Source organism: Saccoglossus kowalevskii, chromosome 10 (assembly GCF_978046115.1).
Source record: "Saccoglossus kowalevskii chromosome 10, keSacKowa6.1, whole genome shotgun sequence".
In the NCBI taxonomy this organism is placed as follows: domain Eukaryota; kingdom Metazoa; phylum Hemichordata; class Enteropneusta; family Harrimaniidae; genus Saccoglossus; species Saccoglossus kowalevskii.
This window is the reverse complement of record NC_140650.1, coordinates 7,079,163-7,103,725: the sequence shown is the minus strand read 5'-3', so window position 1 is coordinate 7,103,725 and position 24,563 is coordinate 7,079,163. Positions and strand designations below refer to the sequence as shown.

At 34.1% G+C, this 24,563-nt stretch overlaps 1 protein-coding gene across 1 annotated transcript; it reads left to right on the top strand.

The window, feature by feature from the left end:
- Positions 1–6: 6 nt before the first annotated feature.
- LOC102805542 (RCC1 domain-containing protein 1-like) lies at positions 7–24,333 on the top strand. Its single transcript, XM_085504178.1, has 6 exons — positions 7–266; positions 1,485–1,763; positions 7,396–7,552; positions 16,112–16,233; positions 17,345–17,848; positions 22,616–24,333. The coding sequence occupies exons 1-6, from the start codon at positions 86–88 to the stop codon at positions 22,786–22,788; spliced, it is 1,416 nt and encodes a 471-aa protein (XP_085360304.1). The 5' UTR covers positions 7–85; the 3' UTR covers positions 22,789–24,333.
- Positions 24,334–24,563: the final 230 nt, after the last annotated feature.

Below are 24,563 nucleotides of genomic sequence, written 5' to 3'. Positions count from 1 at the left end.
AATATCCGCTTGAGTTATAGCGCCCTCTAACGAAATTAGCACAGCTGGAATGTGAAAACGTAGAGCACACGCGTGAAGTCGAAACATGCAATATTTTGGCTTTGGTTACAATGGATTTGGACAACTTATACAGCAGTCATCCTTACATGTCACAGCTATCGATACTGCTGTGAAAATTATGAATGAAAGCACTTTGGGGGATGACGCTGTCGAAAATGATGTTTCCATGGTAACATCTAACTGGAGTTCGATAAGTATATGCAAAGGTAATTTATACAGAAATTTGATTATATTATTTTCTTATTAAAGTTGTTCATCTTTTGTCTCATTAACTATGTATCAAGGATTTATAAGATATTAAATATACCTGGGGTAATGCAACTTAGATTTATCTATATGTACGATAATATGCGAACAACTCATTAAACAAACACATTTCTAGGATGCTTGGACATGTAAGTAGATCTATCATATGAGCGTGAATACTCTCATTGAAAAAGGCAAAACACATTTTTTCGAGTTGGAACACCAGTGAAATGGACCAAGACATACTATGGCAAATTGTATATAAAAGCAATATATTGTTTATACGGATAGATTGCAAATGAATTGGGTAACTGGGAGTGAGTGTTAGAGTTAGGGTGAGGGATGGGGGGGTACAAAAGCAACTCTTGCCTGCAAATAATCGTTTTTTTCATGTAATTCACATAAAACTGTAATAAATCAGAATTACAACACAAAATAAATAAGCCTGATTGACGCCAGGATAGCATTAAAATTGCCATTTGATAAGGAGATGGCCACACAGCCCTGTCATGTAGTCCCAAACAGAAAATGATTTCTGTTGTAGAATGCACTATGTGTCAGCACTAGTACTTGCAACTTGCGCTTACAAAAAAAAAAAGTCAGGAGAGACAACAGTGGCATTCAATGTCAACTGTCGCAAAAACATTTAAAAAAAACAAAACACAAAATTAATTCACAAAAAAATTCAATAAAACCTTTCAAAATACAATCACTCCAATTCCAGTTTATCCAGTACAAGCTTTACCGTTATACAATCACATATGGTGTCCTCAGTATACATGTTAAAGGTCAGGTCCCACTGGTAAAAACTAGTTTCAAAACTCACTAAACTATAGTAAATGCGATGATAAACAAAATTATATAATCCTGAACAAATTGTGTTTCAGAAATTTCATATTTCTTTACATGGGAGTTTAAATAATGGACTTATTACATGTATTCGATTTCCGGCAATATAAACAACGTCTTGTGTTGCGGCCGCAACTTCACAGTGCATGAACTGGTTCAGAATAAATGGACATATTAAGTCAACTGAATTCAAAATTAAATGATGTAACAATACATATAATCACTGCATACCTCTATTCCAGGGTCAGATTGTAAATCACTTCAGAAAACTTAATTCTTGTTCATATATGTACATTAGTAATAATTTCAATCATCTTTTGTTTTTTAAGGACAAGAAGTTCATTTACAAGGGTTTATTCATGGGAAAAGGAATCAGAAAAAATCCTACAGTAGCGCTGTTCCTGTCCTTGATATTCTACTCACAGAAGAGGATTTGTTTATACTGATGAATGATGGGAAATCATGCAAAGTAATCAAATATACATCAACTTTAGTGGAGGATAAAATTATGCAAATAAGACGTTTGAAAAATAGTGAAGGTGATGTCTTTGAGGAGACTGGATTACAACAGATTACGTATGGTGATACTCACATGGTTGCAGTCACAGGTATAATGTAACATAGATTACATATGGTGATACTCAGTTGATTGCAGTCACAGGTATAATGTCACATAGAATACATATCAGTGTTCTCCCCAAGATGTAAACAGCGTGGCGGTCCCGCCACAGTGCTTCGATTTGCCGCCATGCCGGTCTAACACCGCCACGGTGATCAGCAAGACCGCCACAGTGCTTTTTTCATTGGGGATCTCGTCATGCTGGTCGGCCCGACCGGCACTCAAAGTTAGCGACCTCCACGGAAACGCGTCCGACTATTGTCATATTGTTATTATATTTACGTACCGACCGACAAGCATCCTGCCAGTCGTGGATAATAATTTGTAAACAATAGACATAGTCGTGCGATGTGGTAGCGGCTTTAAACAATACAAATCAATTTTGTAAAATTAGCACCTCTTTGTTTGTAAGTAAATATTTTCTGACGATAGATGCAGTCTTTAGATTGATAGCTAAAATTCATTCAAAATCAATTCCACCCCGATGTAACATGGGCAAAGCGGAGTTCACGATCAGTTTACGCTACTCAAGAAAAAAACAACGTGTTTATTGCGTGATTGGGTAAAATACATTTGAATTGTTATCATCGTGAATCATGTAAAAATTCTTCTTTCAAGACTTCTTTTACCTTTCAAAAATTGCTAATCACCTCTTTCGAAAACCATCATGCAGTTTTCATCTGAAATCCATACCAACACATCGTGCTACGACATCGCTTTACTTCCACAATGTAATTTTTATGATCACGATCATTCGGAAAAGTTCGGGTTCTACCGGCATTACCATGCGGCATTCTGATTGGTTAATGGCGTTTTTGACCCACCGGGTCAAAGGACACATGTGGTCAACTAACGCGTCACAGCTATCATGGCGGGTCTGTGTTTTTCACGAAGTGATCGAGTGATCAAAAGTAATTTCTCCCGATAAAACTAGTTCAAATTTTACGTTTTTTTCATATAAAAAAAGAAGTATTTAATGTTTGCATGGCATCATGACTGAGTAAGAGGAATTATTGGTATAACCGGTGTATAACATCGCGAAGTAAGTTATGTCACGTCGTAACTTTGATGATTGTTTGGAAGTGTTATTTGTTCGTTCATTTACTGTAAATGTGAACGTTGTAGAAGCTGATGGTCGGATTAATAACCAGCAATCTGCCAAATAATTACGTGGTCGATTTTTTGAAGGAGAATTTTGTAGTAAATAAGATCATGAAAGTCTTGAACATAATCCTGGCTGGAACGTTTCAGATGAGTTTCATTTAACCTTTTACAATTTATTTGTTTCTTTTTAGTCTGCAGCATTTGCATTTCGAGAATGTTTCATTTTTAAATTCAAACTCTTCTAAGTTGTAAAACTAAATTTTTTTACTCCAAAAAAAAAATATTTGCACTGTGACGGAGCTCATTAATATTACAAAAGTGCCCAAAATAAAAGTGTTTATAACACTGTGTGAAGCAAATAAATATCTGCCACTTTGTTTTTCAAAATATTGTTTATTGTGTGGGTGTAAATGTGCTTTGGTCAATTTCTATTATTATGTAAATGATATGCAAATTATATGCAAATTAGGCCGCCACAGTGGTTTAAATTCCTGGGGAGAACACTGCATATGGTGATACTCACATGGTTGCAGTCACAGGCATACATAGATTACATATGGTGATACTCACATGGTTGCAGTCATAGGTATAATGTCACATAGATTGAATATGGTGATACTCACATGGTTGCAGTCACAGGTATAACATCACATTGACTACATATGGTGATACTCACATGGTTGCAGTCACAGCCATACATAGATTACATATGGTGATACATGGTTACAGTCACAGCCATACATAGATTACATATGGTGATACTCACATGGTTGCAGTCACAGGCATAACATCACATAGATTACATATGACGATACATGATTGCAGTCACAGGTATAATGTAACATAGATTACATATGGTGATACATGGTTGCAGTCACAGGTATAGTGTAACATAGATTACATATGGTGATACGCACATGGTTGCAGTCACAGGTATAATGTAACATAGATTACATATGGTGATACTCGCATGGTTGCAGTCACAGGTATAATGTCACATAGATTACATATGGTGATACTCACATGGGTGCAGTCACAGGTATAATGTAACATAGATTACATATGGTGATACTCACATGGTTGCAGTCACAGGTATAATGTAACATAGATTACATATGGTGATACTCACATGGTTGCAGTCGCGCGTATAATGTCACATAGATTGAACATGGTGATACTCACATGGTTGCAGTCACAGGTATAATGTAACATAGATTACATATGGTGATACTCACATGGTTGCAGTCATAGGTATAATGTAACATAGATTACATATGGTGATACTCACATGGTTGCAGTCACAGGTATAATGTCACATAGATTACATATGGTGATACTCACATGGTTGCAGTCATAGGTATAATGTAACATAGATTACATATGGTGATACTCACATGGTTGCAGTCGCGCGTATAATGTCACATAGATTGAACATGGTGATACTCACATGGTTGCAGTCGCGCGTATAATGTCACATAGATTACATATGGTGATACTCACATGGTTGCAGTTACAAGTATAATGTCACATAGATTACATATGGTGATACTCACATGGTTACATAGATAGATAGATAACAGCTTTATTACAACCGTGTAGAAAATTTTACATTTCTAATTTGGTGTTTAAAATGTAATAAAGTTAATAATGAATAACTAAAAAAGTAAGTAGGCAAAAGTTACATGCAGTCACAGGTATAATGTCACATAGATTACATATGGTGATACTCACATGGTTGCATGCAGTCACAGGTATAATGTAACAGATTACATATGGTGATACATGGTTGCAGTCACAGGTATACTGTAACAGATTACATATGGTGATACATGGTTGCAGTCACAGGTATACTGTAACAGATTACATATGGTGATACATGGTTGCAGTCACAGGTATACTGTAACAGATTACATATGGTGATACATGGTTGCAGTCACAGGTATAATGTCACATAGATTACATATGGTGATACCCACATGGTTGCATGCAGTCACAGGTATAATGTAACAGATTACATATGGTGATACATGGTTGCAGTCACAGGTATACTGTAACAGATTACATATGGTGATACATGGTTGCAGTCACAGGTATAATGTCACATAGATTGAACATGGTGATACTCACATGGTTGCAGTCACAGGTATAATGTCACATAGATTACATATGGTGATACTCACATGGTTGCATGCAGTCACAGGTATAATGTAACAGATTACATATGGTGATACATGGTTGCAGTCACAGGTATACTGTAACAGATTACATATGGTGATACATGGTTGCAGTCACAGGTATAATGTCACATAGATTGAACATGGTGATACTCACATGGTTGTAGTCACAGGTATAACATCACATAGATTACATATGGTGATACTCACATGGTTGCAGTCACAGGTATAATGTAACATAGATTACATATGGTGATACATGGTTGCAGTCACAGGTATAATGTAACATAGATTGAACATGGTGATACTCACATGGTTGCAGTCACAGGTATAACATCACATAGATTACATATGGTGATACCCACATGGTTGCATGCAGTCACAGGTATAATGTCACATAGATTGAATATGGTGATACTCACATGTTTTCAGTCACAGGTATAATGTCACATAGATTAAATATGGTGATACTCACATGGTTGCAGTCATAGGTATAATGTCACATAGATTACATATGGTGATACATGTTTGCAGTCACAGGTATAATGTCACATAGATTGAACATGGTGATACTCACATGGTTGCAGTCACAGGTATAATGTCACATAGATTACATATGGTGATACTCACATGGTTGCAGTCACAGGTATAATGTCACATAGATTACATATGGTGATACTCACATGGTTGCAGTCACAGGTATAATGTCACATAGATTGAACATGGTGATACTCACATGGTTGCAGTCACAGGTATAATGTAACATAGATTACATATGGTGATACTCACATGGGTGCAGTCACAGGTATAATGTAACATAGATTACATATGGTGATACTCACATGGTTGCAGTCACAGGTATAATGTCACAGATTGAACATGGTGATACTCACATGGTTGCAGTCACAGGTATAATGTAACATAGATTACATATGGTGATACTCACATGGGTGCAGTCACAGGTATAATGTCACATAGATTACATATGGTGATACTCACATGGTTGCAGTCACAGGTATAATGTCACATAGATTGAACATGGTGATACTCACATGGTTGCAGTCACAGGTATAATGTAACATAGATTACATATGGTGATACTCACATGGGTGCAGTCACAGGTATAATGTAACATAGATTACATATGGTACTGATACTATAAATGGAGACAAGTTTTCATGAATTTCTCACAGCAAAAATTAAACTGTTTATTCTAATACTGTATATGATTGCAGCATAATTCACCTAACAATTTTATTGAAACTCAGATAATGAAACAATGCGTCAGGAAACTATTTGTAAATATATAATAACAATAGAACATGTTGTCAAGTGAGAAACCATGGGTATCCACCTTCAACTTGCCCATGTTCATCTTTATCAATCTTTAAATCAAATCAAACTTAATGAAACAAAAACGATTAAATCTTCTTCATCCTTTCAGCTCCCTCTCTTTTAGAGTATGACTTCAAAAGATATGACAGTCATCCATGGCAGCATTGTCACACATGTATGTTCACGATGGGGTGAGCTAGCATATTATTAGAATCACTTCACTTTGATTGGGACATTTTGAAATGATGTCAGTGTGCACTGTGCTCATTGATAGGCTCATTGCATTCAAAATGCCATTGAAAGTTCTCCATATTTATAAGATGATAGGAATTGTTTTGTTGTGTCTAGATTACTAAATATAAAAGTTAATCAACAACAAATTCAATGTTACCCATAACTTGATGTTTAGTTAACTAATATTAAGTTTGTTTTTTTTACAAAATCATTTAATTATTACACACTGAATAAAATACATAAAATACAATAACATTTTCATGGGTGTTAACATAAATCGGTAAGACCAATTTTTACATACATTATGGAGTAGGGTTAAATGGTGGTGGTCATCATACTGCACATGTGTGACATTTGTGTTGATAAACATTGATTCTCCCACAATCCAATGCGCTCTTTTAATAGAAATCACAAGTATGAGGTTTGACCTAAGCACGCCTTTCACTAATTACCGCCGCGTCCTTCGATACCTTCCAATCACCTAAAAAATACCTAAGTAAAGTTTGGTAACGACTCAGTTTGTACTCGTTGATCTGCGCAACAGTTAAAGTCGCCATCTTTGCTTATATGAGACCCATATATTCGCTCATGCGCAACGACTATCGCCCTGTAGATGTTATTTAAAGGAATTTCAGGAAGGGTTAATTGAAAGTAATGGGTGTGGTAATTTTTGTGACTCATTTCTATTCTCTATAAAAACAATGCAATAAATAAATACTTTGATGACTTTGATAAATTTACTGATGATTTCTTTCTTTCCTGTTTTGTCACTAGGTCGAAATGAAGCTGGTGAGCTTGAGATAAAAGATGATAGTTACATGATATTCAAACCTTTTATTACTAATATTATTGTGAAGCAGGTTAGCTGTGGTAAGGAGCATGTTCTGTTACTCTCTCATAGTGGTGAGGTTTTCAGCTACGGCCTTGGCAGGTGAGTACGCTGTAAACTTTTATTTCATTAAAGACAAATTTTCACGACTTTCATGAGTCAGTGGAAATTGTAAAGATTTGTAGCAGTAAAATTATGCTTTCATGAATGCCATACAATCTTGAAATCATGTAATGTAGCAATGAATCAAATAATATTCTGGATTTTTGTTTTGGGTCTATGATAGTCATACAGAATACAATAGAATTCTTTATTAGTTAACAAGTTATTAATAAAGTTTTTACATAATTGAGCAATCATAAAACTATTCATGAATATTGAAGATGAGACAATTTACAATACTAACCCCCCCCCCCCCCCTACTGTATATAAGAATATGGCATATTGGGGACTATCTATATGTAATTTATAATACATTCCTTATGTAATAACACTTTTCAATGAATGATTAGTCCCCCCGTTCAGGTTATATCAAATGTCCATTTCTCCGTCTCAAACATTTTCTCAAAAATTCTACAGCAGATATCAGTGAAACTTGGCAGGTTGATGAACAAGTCTCTGCTGAGTATGCACGTAATTTTTTTTCCAGATCTGAAAATCCCAAGTGGGTCTTTTTCATGATTTTCATCAAAAATTACCTCTCCCGGCAACATTGACAGAATGTCTGCGCATGCTCAGAATAAATTAATTACTGTAAAATACTTTATTTTTGCTTGCAACATTTTTTTGCTATTTTCGCTGAAAGAATGTTTCAGTTAAAATAAAATCCAGCGAATATATACCCTTTTCTTATATTTTATAGTCAACTTGTCAGAAATCAATGAAAATAAATTCAATACAAAACACCCAGAAAAAGTCTTTTCAGCGAATGATAATTCCAGCTGAAATAAAACATTTTACAGTAGATTAGATCTGTGAGTAACGCTGCTGTTTTACAGCACATGATTTCTCCATTGCGTGCAATTTATTATAGTACTGTTTATACATGTATTCTGTTTGGCTCAGTGGTCTCATTCACTAGTTACTAGAAGAACTAGTAACTTTATCTGATTTCAAGAACTTCAAGAAGGCGGCATAAGAGACGTGTTTGCAAAGGTAAGTTCTCCAGTTTCAGCAAAATTGAATGTATATTGGGGTAAGATTTGTGTACATTCCGTGACGTACGGACGTGAATATTATGATGATTGGCAGCCTTATATTCTTGTGAAAAGCTAAAAAAGCAAACAATTATCTCCAATCTACGAAATTAGTTGGTAAATTGTATACCCTGTCAAATTATTGTACATGGGGACATAGTTTTCAAGTAAATCGTTATCCGATCTTTTGCTTGTGTCGCAATTTCCGAAATATCCACAACTCGAGGGGGGGGGGTGTCCCTGTGTCGATCAATTTATTCATTATATAATAGTAGGTTGCCTATGATTATATTCGTATTTTTTATGTTGTCAGCATTAAACTGTTAATGAAGATTTTGCCGATCTCCTGCGATTCAACATAGCAGATGTACAGTGACAACACATGTATGGACGGTCGGTCATTTCTGTTAGCAGTGTTAAATTATTCTTTGAATGCTCAGTTTATTTTTTGAAAACAACTAATTTTTGGATTTAAAAAAAAAAATCATGCCGTTTTCCCAGTCAAAATCAAAGCATAAAGATTTTGCTACAGCATCGGTGAATCTCTACAGTACCGCGTTGCGTTCACCACGAGGTCACTGAACCGTCATTAACATATTTAGATGAGCCACGTGTATTGAAAACATGGCGAATATCGTATTGCATTGACCGAAATCATTCGTTTACGATGAAACTAAGTTGAATATTACTTCCAATTCATAAAAATTCAACGAATTAATTTTTTGTGCGTTATTATAATCATTACTGATTAATAATCAACAATTGCAATACTTCGAAAATAAGTAAGTTATTCACTTGCGAAACACAGTTGGACCAGATTGTGCTACCGTGATCATTTGCTACTGGTACTAACCACTAAGCAATGTATTCGTGTTTGTATTTATTCGAAACTTCTTTTAGAACAAACTTTACTTTTCGTTATCAACGAAATTATAAAAAAATAATGCATAGTACATTATGTGAATTTTTTGGGGGGATTCAATTTCAACATTTCGCGGTGCCTATGAACCAAAGGCCTTTCATTCTTCTCTGAGTGTGACACCTAAACCAGAGGTTTTATGGTGTATATACTGGCACTAAATGAAAAGGCCGTTGAACCTTATTCAAATTTATAAGTACATGTTATTATGTATTTCATTATGAAAACTGACTAAATTAAATGTGATCTTATTTTTAATTGTTTGAACAGAATGATTTATATCGGTAATGACGTTTTCATCCAGTATTGTGCAATTGTTAAAATGCCTCCCTACACATTTATTGTTTTTGTTTCTGAAATAGACATTTGTAAAAAAAAAAAATTAAAAAATCATGCTTGATTAAAATTAAAAAAAATAAAGATGTAGCCATATAGCCCCATTCTGTTATCTATTTCCAACTTCTTCCAAAGTAAAACCGGCGAAGGCATGTAGTTGCCATACAATCATCAATTGTTGGAAAACTTATATGTTATTGAAAATCTTTATTTTGTTGTCTGTGAATTAATATAATATTTGAAATGACGTAATTGTGCAAAATATTCTCAAACAATCGGTCTTCTGGTGGCACTACAATGAACATTTATGCACAGTCAGTATCCCAATGCACGATCTCAGCTTACTAAGTGATGATGGTGGTTGAAATGGAAAACTGAATACAAAAATCAGTAACATCTCATACGAATTTCCGTCTGCTGTGAATGCATGTTTTGTTGCATCAAATAAATAACCCAATTTCATGATAGAAGCTTGCGATCTTGTGCCATAAAGGGTCAAGGGATTGAGCAATAAAAAATGTGGTATCAGGTCATTGAATGTATCCAAAAACATGGTACCAATGATCTGAAATATCTAGAGTGCTCGCTGAAGGTTTATCAATCCTCGGCCACTCTCAAAAACAAATATTTTTCCATGGTCGAAATGCAAGAAGACTACAAAACTACTGTGATTGCATAGCAATACCTGTCAATTAGTTCGCCTGATCAACACAGTGTTATACATAGGGCTGATATTGAATCACGGAGAGTCAAATCTTGTGATACTAATTTCTAGAACCACTCAGATTGATACATATGTCTTATGAATCCACATGTGTATATCTTTGACAATACTCATTTTAAACTTTTTTTTTTTTTTTACAGTGGTGCTGTGAACTGCTTCAATTTCGCAAGGCAATTTTTTCTGGGTTCCTACAACATGGAGTGTCAGGAACTTTATTGAAATGTTGTACACAAATTTCATAAAATCCTGAATATATCTAGAAGTGAAAATTAAATGGTTTGCAGTATTTTATACCCATTAATAATTATTGAAATGCAATAATATCACTGCACTAAAAAAGACTTCGAACAATTATTGTTACTTCTCCATTGAAGGTTATGAGCAGACCAACCTTTATCACTACTGGCTTTCTTAATTATTACATGTACTTGCTCTGAAAACATAGCTTTTACAATTGTTTAAATTAACAGATGTATGTACAATGAATACATTTTAAATACTAAACCTTACTGTGTTAATAACAAATTGTATTTGACAACATGAGAATGATTCTGATGCCCAGTGGTGATGTTGAAACAAACCCAGGTCCTGGTAATATACTAAGACCTGATTAACAAAGAAGTCATGTACATCAAGGTTCACTCAGATTTATGAATGCAGTTTCTTGAGCAAGTATACATGTATGACAAATAGTTTTGTTGCACTTGTGTACTCTGAGATTCTGAACATGTGTCTGTGGAAGTTTTTAGTTTTCAGTACAAAACTAGATTATGGGAAATCACTTTATGATGAGTTGTACCCACAAAGAGTACATATTTATTCACCTGTTTGCAGCTGTTCCTTGTACTACCTGTACTTTATAATCAAATAACGGGGACTGTGACATTTCATGTCTTGTTAATTAAGTGTTTTTATTACTCATTATTTATATGAATTTTAATAGTTTGTCATATCTTAGAATCCATCTGTTGCATATAGAATGTCTCTGTTGTTTGCATATAAGGTTCATTCTGTTGTGAAATGTTCTTCATCTTAAATTTTGGCACAGTTCTGCTTTGTAGTGGTATTTTAGGTTTTTGATGACGACCAGTTTCAATATTCAGTTTGTGGCAACTAATTCTAAATAGCAAATGTACCTATTGCTTAACTATCATACATAGTACCACCTCGATCTTCGTATATAAGGACATTCAAACATTGGAACTACCGTTAGTGCGAATACATTTTGAAACGAATGTTGATACGTCTTTATACAGACCAATCAATTCTATTGTTTTCAATGGTAAAGCACTACACATATCAACATTAAACAGTTGGATATTTATGATCAACTCAGTGAGTCTCAACATAGAATGAGTGTGTATGTTCCAGGGCAACAGCCTTCCACACCATGCATGCACATTTAGGTTTTATACATTAAACAAGCTATAATAAGTAGTATCACATATTGGTGGTATACTGCATGTTATTTTGATGCCTTTCTGAAAATATAATCAGTATTTCCACTATCCATATGCAACATAATACCATCTATTTATTTGAGTTACAACCATTTAAAATACTGTAAAAGCATTTATTTTTGCTGGTATTTAATTTGAGCATATTCACCGGGTTTTAAATTAACAATATATTTGTCAGGGAAATAATGAATTCTATTGAAATTTTACATACCGGTAGATTTAATTTAGTGGAATTTTCTTATCATAAAAAAAAAAAATTAAAACCCAGTGAATAATTAATGTATTTACAGTACTGAATAATTTCCATATCCCAGAAATGTCAGGTCAAGGTCATGGAGTACTGTCAATGCTCACATGATGGATTCAATTTACCCCGGTAGTATGTGATCTACACATAAAATTGAATCTCATCCAATATTGCACTATAGGTCATTATTGTAATACTATTTGTAAACTAAATCACTGATCTATACATTACAGTAATCTGTCTGCAGTATGGATTACATGTAGCTGGCAAAATAGGAACCTGGTAAAACCCTTAATGGGTCATATTACACTTTTTGCTACTTTGCCCTAAATATCATTCAGGCTGACAAACAATTCTGACAGATATTGAATTCCAAGATAAAATCACCAATTTATTCCAGAAACTTATACCGGTATATCTACTTAAAAATAGAGATGAGGAAATGATCGAACCCATTGGAAGTTTTGTAAACTGATGCATCACAACACAAAATGAAATTGTATAATTTTTCTTTTGATGTTACTTGTACATCTACTACTTTTTAATTGTTGTTACCTGTATATTAATTGCTAATAACTGGTAGAAATATTCCTTTACTAAAGATGCAATAAAATATTACTGTAGTAATAGTACAATGTGCTTTCATTTGATTATTTTTCCCTACCCCAGACCATTCGTCCCGGTGTTATCGCTATCGCCACACGAGACTCCAGCTTGTCTCCTATACAATTTTCCTTCCGCCCACTTAATTTTAATATTCATATGACCTTTGCACTGACATCGATAGCCAATCGCATTCGACCGCGGACGTCACTCTAATTTTTCCCCATATTTTTATGAAACCAGGCAGAGCTGTTAACAACCTTGTAGAGGACTATATACTGATAGCAACCTTATTACAGGACGTTATACCAATAACAACCTTATGCATGACATTATATCAATAACAACAACAAACAAACTTGCATGAAAATTTAAAAAAATATTATAAAATGTGTTCATATTGAAGTAGACCATTCTGATCCATTAGTTTTATATACCAACATAGAAGAAAACAAGATAAACAGATGTAAACATGCCAATTTTCTGTGGCTGCCAGTAAACAGCGGAACATACTTTTACAATTTAGTCAGCCATTATGCCTGGTTCTTCTGGGAAGTAAACCTTATAAAGTTCATCAAATGAGAAGTAAATAAAGTCCCTGTACAAGTAAAAGACAATTATAAGTAAACACAACCAATAACAATTTACAGAATAATGTTCAACTTTTACATAAAGTTACCATGAGAGGGAGCTATTCAAGACTTCTTAAACATGATGTTTCTCTGCAGTTTTATTTAAATGTAATTCATTGCTTTGCACAATAACATTGATTTAAACTGTAGTTGTTCTGTAATCTTTTTTAAATATGTACAAGTTCCTCTGAAAGTTGTGATGATTGTTGTTACATTTTTACACCCTATATACTAGGCACAAATTTATTCATGAGCAAACAGGGATCAATGTTATCATTCAAAGAGTTGTGAATTACTTGTTTTGAATTAGTTGTTTTGAATTATATGTTTTTACTTATTTGTGTTGAATTACTTGTTTTGAATAGTTGTTTTGAACTATATGTTTTGAATTATTTGTTTTGAATTACTTGTTTTGAACTACCGGTACTAGTTTTGAATTACTTGTTTTGAATAGTGGTTTTGAATAGTTGTTTTGAATTACTTGTTTTGAATTACATGTACTTGTTTTGAATTATTTGTTTTGAATTACTTGTTTTGAATTACTTGTTTTGAACTACTTGTTTTGAATTACTTGTTTTGAATTACTTGTTTTGAACTACTTGTTTTGAACTACTTGTTTTGAATTACTTGTTCTCTCAATTTAGATTAGGTACCTTTGGTTGTGATTTATGGTTAATTTATGAATTTTTAAATAACATTTAAAAAAATTACAGTAAAAAACAGTTCAACCAAACCATTGATATTGACATCACTGGTGCTTATTAATATAATATTCAAATGACTTTAGCAATGTCCAATGAGCAATCACACATAGTGTGCAGTACAAATAGGCATTCCAATATTATATCTCAACCTATTATTCTAATTTGAATCTATATTTATAAACATCTACAAGGATAGGATATTTTATTTGTAACATACACAAAAACAATGTCTCAGTAAAGTTCAATATAAGAAACATAAAGTAACACAACTAAAATAATTTTAAAATCTGAAATACAAAATCAGCTAAATGCTAATCAGGTGAATATATAAATAGTGCATAGAGGAATTTTTCCCTGTGTTCTGAAAACTGTTAGGTTTACAGTGAAAAATGTAATGTGTTTCATCACCTATGTCCTTAGAGTCACACTTGTTATTACCCTGTCAATTATATTAGTCCCCGTTCGGACGAAGTCCGAAAACGGGGACTTATAATTCGGTCTTTGTCCGTCCGTGCGTCTGTGCGTCTGTGCGTCCGTGCATCTGTGCGTCTATGCGTCCGTCCGGAGTCATATCTCAGAATCCCTTGGACCGATTCCGTTCATTCTTTGCATGTGCCTAGTACTTTATGTGCACATATGCACATGCACATGCAGTGGTTTATATGCACATGCAGTGGTTTAGCGATTCGATTCGATTCGATTCTGCCGACTGGCAGCCATCTTGTTTTTTGAAAATGTTGTATTTTGGACATGCTTTGTCAGTTTTCATTCAAACTTGGTACATAGATTATACATGTTAGGATACATGTCCATGATGATTTATTTCACAATTGGATCAAAGATGGCTGACTGGCAGCCATCTTGTTTTTTGAAAATGTAGTATTTTGGACATGCTTTGTCAGTTTTCATTCAAATTTAGTACATAGATCATACATGTTAGGATACATGTCCCCGACCGTCCATGAGTTCCTGTGTCTGTCTGTCTGTGCGTCAGTCTGTCCAGCGTCATATTTCAGAATCCTGTGGACCGATTCCGTTCATTCTTTGCATGTGCCTAGTACCTTATGTGGGACATATGCACATGCAGTGGTTTTAAATAGCGATTCGATTCAAAATGGCTGACTGGCAGCCATCTTGTTTTTTGAAATGCTTTGGACATGCTTTGTCAGTTGTCATTCAAACTTGGTACATGGATTATACATGTTAGGATACATGTCCATGACGATTTATTTCGCAATTGGATCAAAGATGGTCGACTGGCAGGCATCTTGTTTTTGTTTTTTTATGTGGTATCTTGGACGTGCTCTGTCAGTTTTCATTCAAATTTGGCACATACATGTACTTTATACATGTTAGGATGCATGTCCATGACAATTTGTTTCAAAATCTGGTCAAGGATGGCCGATTGACAGCCATCTGACTTTTTGGCCTTACTACTATATTTCCACATTTTCAATCGTATTTGGCACATACATCATACATATCAGTGTGTTTCATAATCAGATCAAAGATGGCAGAATAACGGCTTTTTTTATTTTGGCCATATTACTACGACACGAAACATGTGTTTTGATGTAAATAAACAATCTGTTGTATACGCCACTTGGAACTCAAGTTTAAAGGACACGCTCGCGATAACCCCTCCGCTTTAATATGACGAGCACAAAGAGAACTTAACGGGGACTGTGTCATTTTCAATGACTTGTTTATTCCTATGTAACGGCCTGCTTCAATTGGCGAGAAGTCTGCTGAGATACGGAATTTGGTTAATTGCTACTATTGGATATTATTGGAGTGTTACTGAGAATACTCTCAATACATTTATTTTATTATTTCTCAGCCGTGGTCAGCTGGGGCATGGAACAGCAGAACCTGAATTAACTCCTAGAGTTATTGAAGCACTTCAGGGGGTTGCCATGGCAACAGTTGCAGCAGGTGGATGGCACTCTGCTGCAGTGAGCTGTAAGTATAAAATGGGCTGTTTGTCTGTCTGTGTGTGTGTGACAGTTGATGTAATTTTTGCATAGCAAACAATATTTTCTCTTTTAGAAATATATATGTGGTGATTTAAGATCTAGTAGGGGGTGGGGCAAGGAGTGCAAATGAAATAAAATATGATTACTGTAAAACTTTCATTGTAAAATCCAAAATAAAGATGAAAGACATGTACTGGATTTATTGTAAAGTATCTAATTCTTATGGAATATACATATACTGTAAATGCATTAATTATTCACTGGGTTTTTAATTTTGCTATTTTCGCTGATAAGTAAAATCCACCATTAAAATTAAATCTATGTGAACATTTAAAATAACAATAAAACTCATTGTTTCCTTGTCAAATTCATGAAATTAAATATCACTGAAAAAAAATGATTTTAAAGTATACATTTCTTTGATTGGGGGGAGGCTTGAAAGAAAAAAAAATGTAATTAGGGGTAAATATTTGGCTTTACTAAACATTTAGGGTATAACTTTCAGTGTTTAAATATCTAAAAATCTTTTATTTGAGACTTCTCAATAGCAGAAATGAAACAACTGTGAGGTCAGGGTTTTTGACAGTTAGGTCATTTATAATGCTGCATGCTTGGTTCTTTTATCTCTTCTAATAAATCATATGTGTTTACATGGAAAGAGTACCAGTAGTTATTTTACATTTAACAAAACATATTTAGGGCCCTGGCTCTTTAATATGGAATTGGTAAATGTAATCATAATTAATTGGTAAATGTAATCATAATTAATTGGTAAATGTAATCATAATTAATTGGTAAATGTAATCATAATTAATTGGTAAATGTAATCATAATTAATTGGTAAATGTAATCATAATTAATTGGTAAATGTAATCATAATTAATTGGTAAATGTAATCATAATTAATTGGTAAATGTAATCATAATTAATTGGTGTTTAGGTAAAAAAAGAAAGATTTAAAAAAATGGTGTGATAGCGACCATTTGAACTGATGTGTGCACTGACAAGAACAAAACTTTTTTTCTTGAGACATCAACAGTTTGAGTATATGACATGGTACATGTAGTGTGGTCTTTTTAATGTGATTCCTTTTCTAGGTATCGGAGATTTATATATGTGGGGATGGAACGAATCAGGACAACTTGGTCTACCCATGAAAGACCCACCAGGAAATGATACAGAACGTAAATTTGGTATGCTAGGGCTGCCCAATAAAGACCCCCCTAATAAAGAAAAAGAAACATGCCCTGATTCAGATACCAAGAAGCATTCTACAGACAATGAAATAAAAAAAGATGAATATGAAAAGACACAGTGTTCAGAAAATGCTCCCAATGTGAAAGAGGAAGAAATGACAGTAACCGTAGAAACTGCTGGTAAGAAAAGAAAAGAACATAGTATTTTCTGCAAAGATGAATACAATCAAGAAAAAGATCTTAAAAAAGAAAAGTGTACATCAAAGAAAGAGGACTTTACAGACACTATGGCAGACCTGGACACTGTAATTCTCTGCCAAACACTGCCATGTTTGATGGAATTTCCAATTGAGGTCAATGTGTCAAAGGTCAGCTGTGGGTCACGACACACTGCTGCTCTTACAGGTATGCCTGCTGTATATTTTATATTCCCTTTCTAAAGCTTTATTTGGGCTTTGTATAGTCACAACAATTTTGCAATATGAAATAAGACAACAACTAATAGCCAAAGTACGTAGACAAAAATTAATCCAATTAATTAGTCCAAATTCAAGTGGGCCAAGGAAAGTGAGATTGTCACAAAATGTAGATAACCTTTTTACAACATTAGATCATTTAATAGTGCCAATAAGAAAGTCACTCACTGTATTGCAATGTTCATACTGTATTACTAACTCCCTGTGCACATCAACCTAAAATGTTCACTATTTCATGATTTTCAGAGAATCTCATAAAAATCAGATAAAACTAATAGAAGTTCCATTCCTATGGATTATTGTGCTCACCATGGGAAATATTGGGTTTAGCTGCAAATCCTGAAATATTATATCACAAATATTGATAGAAATAAGGTTGTGATGTCTAAGTCATCAAATTAAACATGATTTTGATTGTTGTAATCATGCAAGGCCACTTTTTAGGGGATTTTCTAAATTTAAATTGCAGAATTCTGATGATTCACGCTTGATGCTTACAGGGGTTGGTGAGAGATTTTCTACAGATCATACAAATATGGAATGCAACACCGCATTGTGTTTTCTGTACATATTGTGACTGATATAATTGGAATTTTTTTTTTGATATTTAAGTTAATTTTATTTCTTTTCAAAATAACAAATACACAGACAAGAAAAGAAAAAGGCTGTACACACTAACTGGTTCACCAACAAAACATAAAGTGACGTTGTCTTACGGTGCAAAATTGGCCCTTTTTTCTAGAAACAGAAACGTGGTGTTTCTTCTTCTGGAAATCATATTTTCTATCTTTCTTATATAACTAATTTCAGCTTTAATGACAACAAAGGATGGTAATTCTTTCTTCATTTTGATTGTATAGATGCATTTTTTAAAGATAATAATTAAATGGTTCAAAAGGTGCAAAAAACTTTCATCACCATGGAGAATCTGTTTTGCTGAAAGTGGCTGGGGGCACTGCAAAAGTTGACCCCAGTGATCATAAAACCTTATCTTGCACCACATGACAGTCACAAAAGAGTTTCACTAAAGTTATGGCAAAATGTACACATGTCAGAAATAACTAAAGGTGATTGAAAGTGATATAGCATAGCATTTGTGTACAGGATGTTATGGTTTAATTTCCATTGGAATTCACAAAGAGTACTGCAAATTGTAACAAGAAATGGCATTGAATAGAAAAAATCCCATCCAGTTTCTACCCCCAACAAGTCTCGAAAGAAGGACTGACTAGATGGAATAATTAAAAAATCAGAAGAGATGAGTTTACGGCTGAATTTTGGGGTACAGTTAGAGAGATCAATCATTTGCTTTCGACCATATACACAGATTGGAGGATCTGGCCGCACAGCAACTGGTCTACTTATTTTCCAGTCTTTAGGGATAGCCGCAATGAGACCCTGCCATCGTAGAAACTGAATGCGGTTTAAACCCAATGAATTTAAGTCATTACAATTTTTAACCGTACCCTTCTCATTAAAGATGTCAGCTATATAAACAATTCCTAGATCCTTTAAATCTGAATAAAATATACTTTTAGTTTGAATAAGAATGTTTTTATTATTCCATATAATCTCATACGCAAGGGAAATAAACTCATACTGTATAACATTACTCCATACATTTAGCATTTCCCAATAAAACGGTGGTAATTTAATATGTAGTGCGTTTATTGAGAGGTTGCATCTAAAAATTAATTTTCCCCCAAGTGGTTTTAAATAAACATCTAGGAATCGTTTCAATGGATGACAATATGATGACAAATACCTTTTAACTCAGTTAATTTTAAAAGCCTCTGCATAGCACAAATATCCAACATCCCTAACCCACCATGGCCTATGTCACCTATCATAGTATTACGCGCTACTCTATCTCGACCCCCGCAAATAAAGGAGAATATTTTTGAGTTAATCTTTTTGACATCAGATTGATTAATATTAATCAGATTTAACATATAGAGAAATTTGGGTATAACAACAGATTTAATAATTTGTATTTTACCAATTAGTGTGAGGTTTCGCATATTCCAGAAGTTTAAAACTTTTTCAAGACTTTTAGTAGGAGCAATTAAGTTTTTCTGATATGCAGCTATAGAGTTGTAAGAAAAGTATACACCCACAATCTTGATAGGTGACATAGGCCATTTTACCCCAAGCGGGGTATCTTTCCGTTGCCTCCAATTTCCTAGCCACATTGCTTCAGTCTTATTAAAATTAATTTTTAAACCTGACAAAAGTGAGAATTGTTGAAGAAGAGTTAAGAGGTTCTCAGCAGCACGAAGGTCTGACATAAAACAGGTGAGGTCATCAGCATACGCAGAATGTTTTATTTCAAAACCACCAATATTAATCCCCCTGATTCCATTGTCATATTACAGCTTTATCAAAAGTATTTCTAAAGATAGAATGAACAAAATTGGTGATAGGGGATCCCCCTGTCTGACTCCCCTAGAGAGGGAAAAATACCCTGTTGACTGCCCTCTATTCATAACACAACTAGACGGATTTGAATAAAAGGCCTGTATCCAACCTAACAAAGAAGTGCCAAAGTTGAATTTACGTAGACAACTGAACATGAAATCCCATTCAAGACTATCAAAGGCTTTTTGGAAATCAATAGCTAAGAGCACCCCATTTTTTCCATAATCTTTTGTGTATTCCATAATTCCCTCAATGAAACGAACACAGTCACCAATTGATCTATTCTTAATAAATGCTGTTTGACCTTCATTGATTAAATTATGTAATAATAATAATCATCTTTATTGTTATCGTATCCTCTATGGGACTTTGATTGAAGAATACAATAAAGGTATAGCAATGAAAAAAAAATTAAATAAGATTAAAAGAGTATAAAACAAAGGTATTAATAAAATATAATAAATGAAAGTAAATGTTTTTTATTCATTTTGAGGCAGCTGGTAGTACTTTTTTCAGGTTGTTCTCCCTGATTTTAAAACAATCATCTATGTACTTAGCAATTTAAGGAGCTAATTTTTTACTACCATTGTTTAGTATTGCAACTATTTTTTCTTTGTCAGGAAGTTTTGGAGGTAGCATCAAATTTTTGAGAAGCTCATTTCTTTCTTTTTTATAGAGACCGCAAGTGCTCTTCATTTTCTATTTCGTTTAATTGACAAAACTGACATTTTCTTTTTGAAATGTCAATGTTTTTATGTCTTCCAGTTTCTAATCCTAAAACATGAGCACTAATTCTTAGTTTGGACATGGATGACCTGTGAAAGGGATTTTGCACAGTTTCTAAATATTTTTCAAAAGTGAATTTTGTTTTTAGATGTCTGTATGTGCGGAGTTTATTCTGATGTTTTGTTCCTTTATTATCATCATACATTGAATCTAAACAGTATGTTTGAAAGATTGCTGCAAGCTTTTCAGAGACTGATTTAGGCAGCTTTGTATGTATGTTCTAGGCGTTTAGCATTGCATCTAGCAGCAATCTTATAATCAACATTAAGTAATGTTATTGGCCTCCAATTACCTATATACCGTTTATCTTTGCCTGACTTTTCTATAAGTGTAATTACCCCCTGTGGGCAGATCTTCACAGATTATGACACCATTAAAATTATTTTGCATTCAAGTAAAATAAAAAGTTAACAGACTTGCCTTGAGCCATACTTGTAGAATTAACTGTTCTTGCATCCATCTCATCTATTTTCACCACCAAGGGTGTTATTTCAGCATTGCTGATCATTCACACACACCAATCATGTACCACAGGGAGCCCAGCAACTGTAATCAACTGTATGTAGTCCCTATGAGGGTGGGAGGGGGTATCTTGTGTAAGAAATAGACAAGGGATGAAGGCTCCAGCAAGCCCATATTTTTAAAACTGGTAAAAAAAATGGAAAATAAAATCTATAAAAAATACCAGGTTGAAGCATATTGCTTGCTCATTCAAATTTTGCCAAAGTTATACCTATATTTTACCGATATCTGCAAAATAAATCAAGAAAACTACACAAATTGACTCCACCAAGGGTGTTATTTCAGCATTGCTGATCATTCACACACACCAATCATGTACCACAGGGAGCCCAGCAACTGTAATCAACTGTATGTAGTCCTTATGAGGGTGGGAGGGGGTATCTTGTGTAAGAAATAGACAAGGGATGAAGGCTCTAGCAAGCCCATATTTTTAAAACTGGTAAAAAAAATGGAAAATAAAATCTATAAAAAATACCAGGTTGAAGCATATTGCTTGCTCATTCAAATTTTGCCAAAGTTATACCTATATTTTACCGATATCTGCAAAATAAATCAAGAAAACTACACAAATTGACTCCATTTATGAATAATTAACGATTGCCCGAAAGCAAAAGTTGCCCCCCCCCACACACACACACACACCATAAGGACTCTGTACAGTTGATTCTAGTTCCTGGGCTCCCTTGTGCTTGTACATGCAGAGTTGGATCCCGACTATTCACACACACACATTTCAGCCTGTGCCAAGTCAATCTCAACACTTGACTCAAACCGAGATCACTAAAGTGAGAATAAATATAGCCTCTTGATGGCAACTTTTTGCATACAAATCCACAGCCAAGGTTAGTTTATTCAGTTGTTGGAAGGCAGTAACTCTGTTATAACGAAACTGTGATTTGGAAGATGACTTGCCAACGTAAATCACATGCCAGAAATACAATATTACAGTATTCTTATTTTTATTTATTAGATACTGGTGAACTTTACACATGGGGATGGAATCAGTATGGTCAGCTTGGACAGAACAACAACAGAACTACAGATGTTATTACATTGGTTCCTTACTTCAAACAACATGTACTGAATATAAAGGACATCTACTGTGGACCTTGGAACACAATTGTCACTGTTAAAACTAACTAGATTTGACTTCTTTATACATTTACCATATACCTTTGATAACTATATACACTGTAACCTCAATATAATGTACACCGTTATAATGAATTTCCTGATAAAAAGAACACATAGCGTGTCTCCCGCTCACAACAAACCCAATGTATTATGTGCTTCATTATAATTAGACTGGCGCAGTCGAAGCGATTAATTTGTTTTTGTAGTTTTTTAGTTTAAATAAAATAAAATAAAATCGCGAAATCACCCCGACTGGTTTATTCTGCAGGAAATTCATTGCTATTAAATATTCATGAGCACATATTATAATGAGGTGAGCGCAGAAATACGTGCATAATGAGGTCAACCTGGTAAAGGTCACACTGCAGACCCAACATGGCGGCACGTTGAAATTCGAGTTTGTTGTAGTCGTCGTTTCTAATTCATCACAATGTGTAAAAAAGTAACTCGTACTGTCGTAGAATTAAAAAAAAAACGACTGCTACAATCAGCCGACGCCTTCTCGGTCAGAGGTCAGTTGAAGAGACGTTGTGATTGGCTTAGATGATTGTCAATTAGAACACTCATTAACATAATTACCCGTTGAAAAATCGACGGGTTCCTGTAGTGTCGATAGAGGGCCATGCAGAATAAACCAGTCGGGGTGATTTCGCAGTTACAGGGGATTTTGCGCTAACACCTCCATTTTGCAAAATTTTTTATTTTATTTAAACTACAAAAACAAATTAATCGCCCTGACTGCGCCAGTCTACATTATAGTGAACATTTCACTATAACGAAATAATTGTATGTCCCCCAAAGAGTTCGTTATAACGAGGCTAAAGGGTATTTTTATATCAACTATTATAAATTTTTATATTTTTAAATGAGCTACCCCAACTTTGAGTACAAATTTCTTGGCAATGAAAAAAGATATCAAAAAAACAAACACTCAAGCTGAGTAGAATGTCCAGAGTTGTTGCCACCTTACTAGAATAGAGGTGTGACCTGCCTGCTAAGTTGGAACCAACTCTGCCCAGCCAAAAAAATCATGCAAGAGTTAATATGTGAAGAGTACAAATAGACACACACATAAAAGCGATTATAAAGACATTCCTAGTAGAGTGGATCTCTAGTAAAGTATCTCCTTGTATATATTTTTTGTCAGGTGACTTCCAGACAATTGTAACCCGCTCCATTACTTTTCATCTTTGTCTGTGCTAACCAAACTGTCTGTATATTTTGTCCAGACTACAATACTTTCTAATAATTTATTGTTTATGTTTCAAAGAATTCAGAAACAGCATAATGTGATTTTTTAAGATAAAAAAAAATATATATATTCACAAATTTATATAAGTTTTTAATAACTCTAATATAACTTTTCACATAATAGTTTTACGTATATGTGCAGTAGTGATAGTATGTATCAAGTTACTATGACAACCATGACGCCTTCATCCTTTCATAATATGAATTGTACAGATAGATTGGAATGACAACGAAATAACAGTGAATAAAATATTGAAAAACTATAAAGGAAATATAGCAAAAATAAATGAAAAGTTGAAAGTATTGTGTGCATACTCTTTTAAAAACGGCTTGTATCACATGACCAAAACACTAAAATCTATACATATAATACACTATCAGGAAAAAGGAATAAAATGAAATTCCAATGAACAAGTAAACAAGCAGCCTATCGGCTGAGATAGCTCCGCTGTTAGCAATGCACATTTCATCATCATTAGAAAATGAACAATATGAATAGTATCAAAGCAATCGGACTTACAGTTTTTAACAAG

Bases quoted from the DNA above. Each gene is read 5' to 3' on its own strand.
- LOC102805542 (XM_085504178.1), top strand. From the start codon at position 86: ATGCAATATTTTGGCTTTGGTTACAATGGATTTGGACAACTTATACAG. The intron at 267-1,484 runs GTAATTTATACA...TTGTTTTTTAAG, and splicing joins TTCGATAAGTATATGCAAAG to GACAAGAAGTTCATTTACAA. The intron at 16,234-17,344 runs GTAAGTATAAAA...TTCCTTTTCTAG, and splicing joins GCACTCTGCTGCAGTGAGCT to GTATCGGAGATTTATATATG.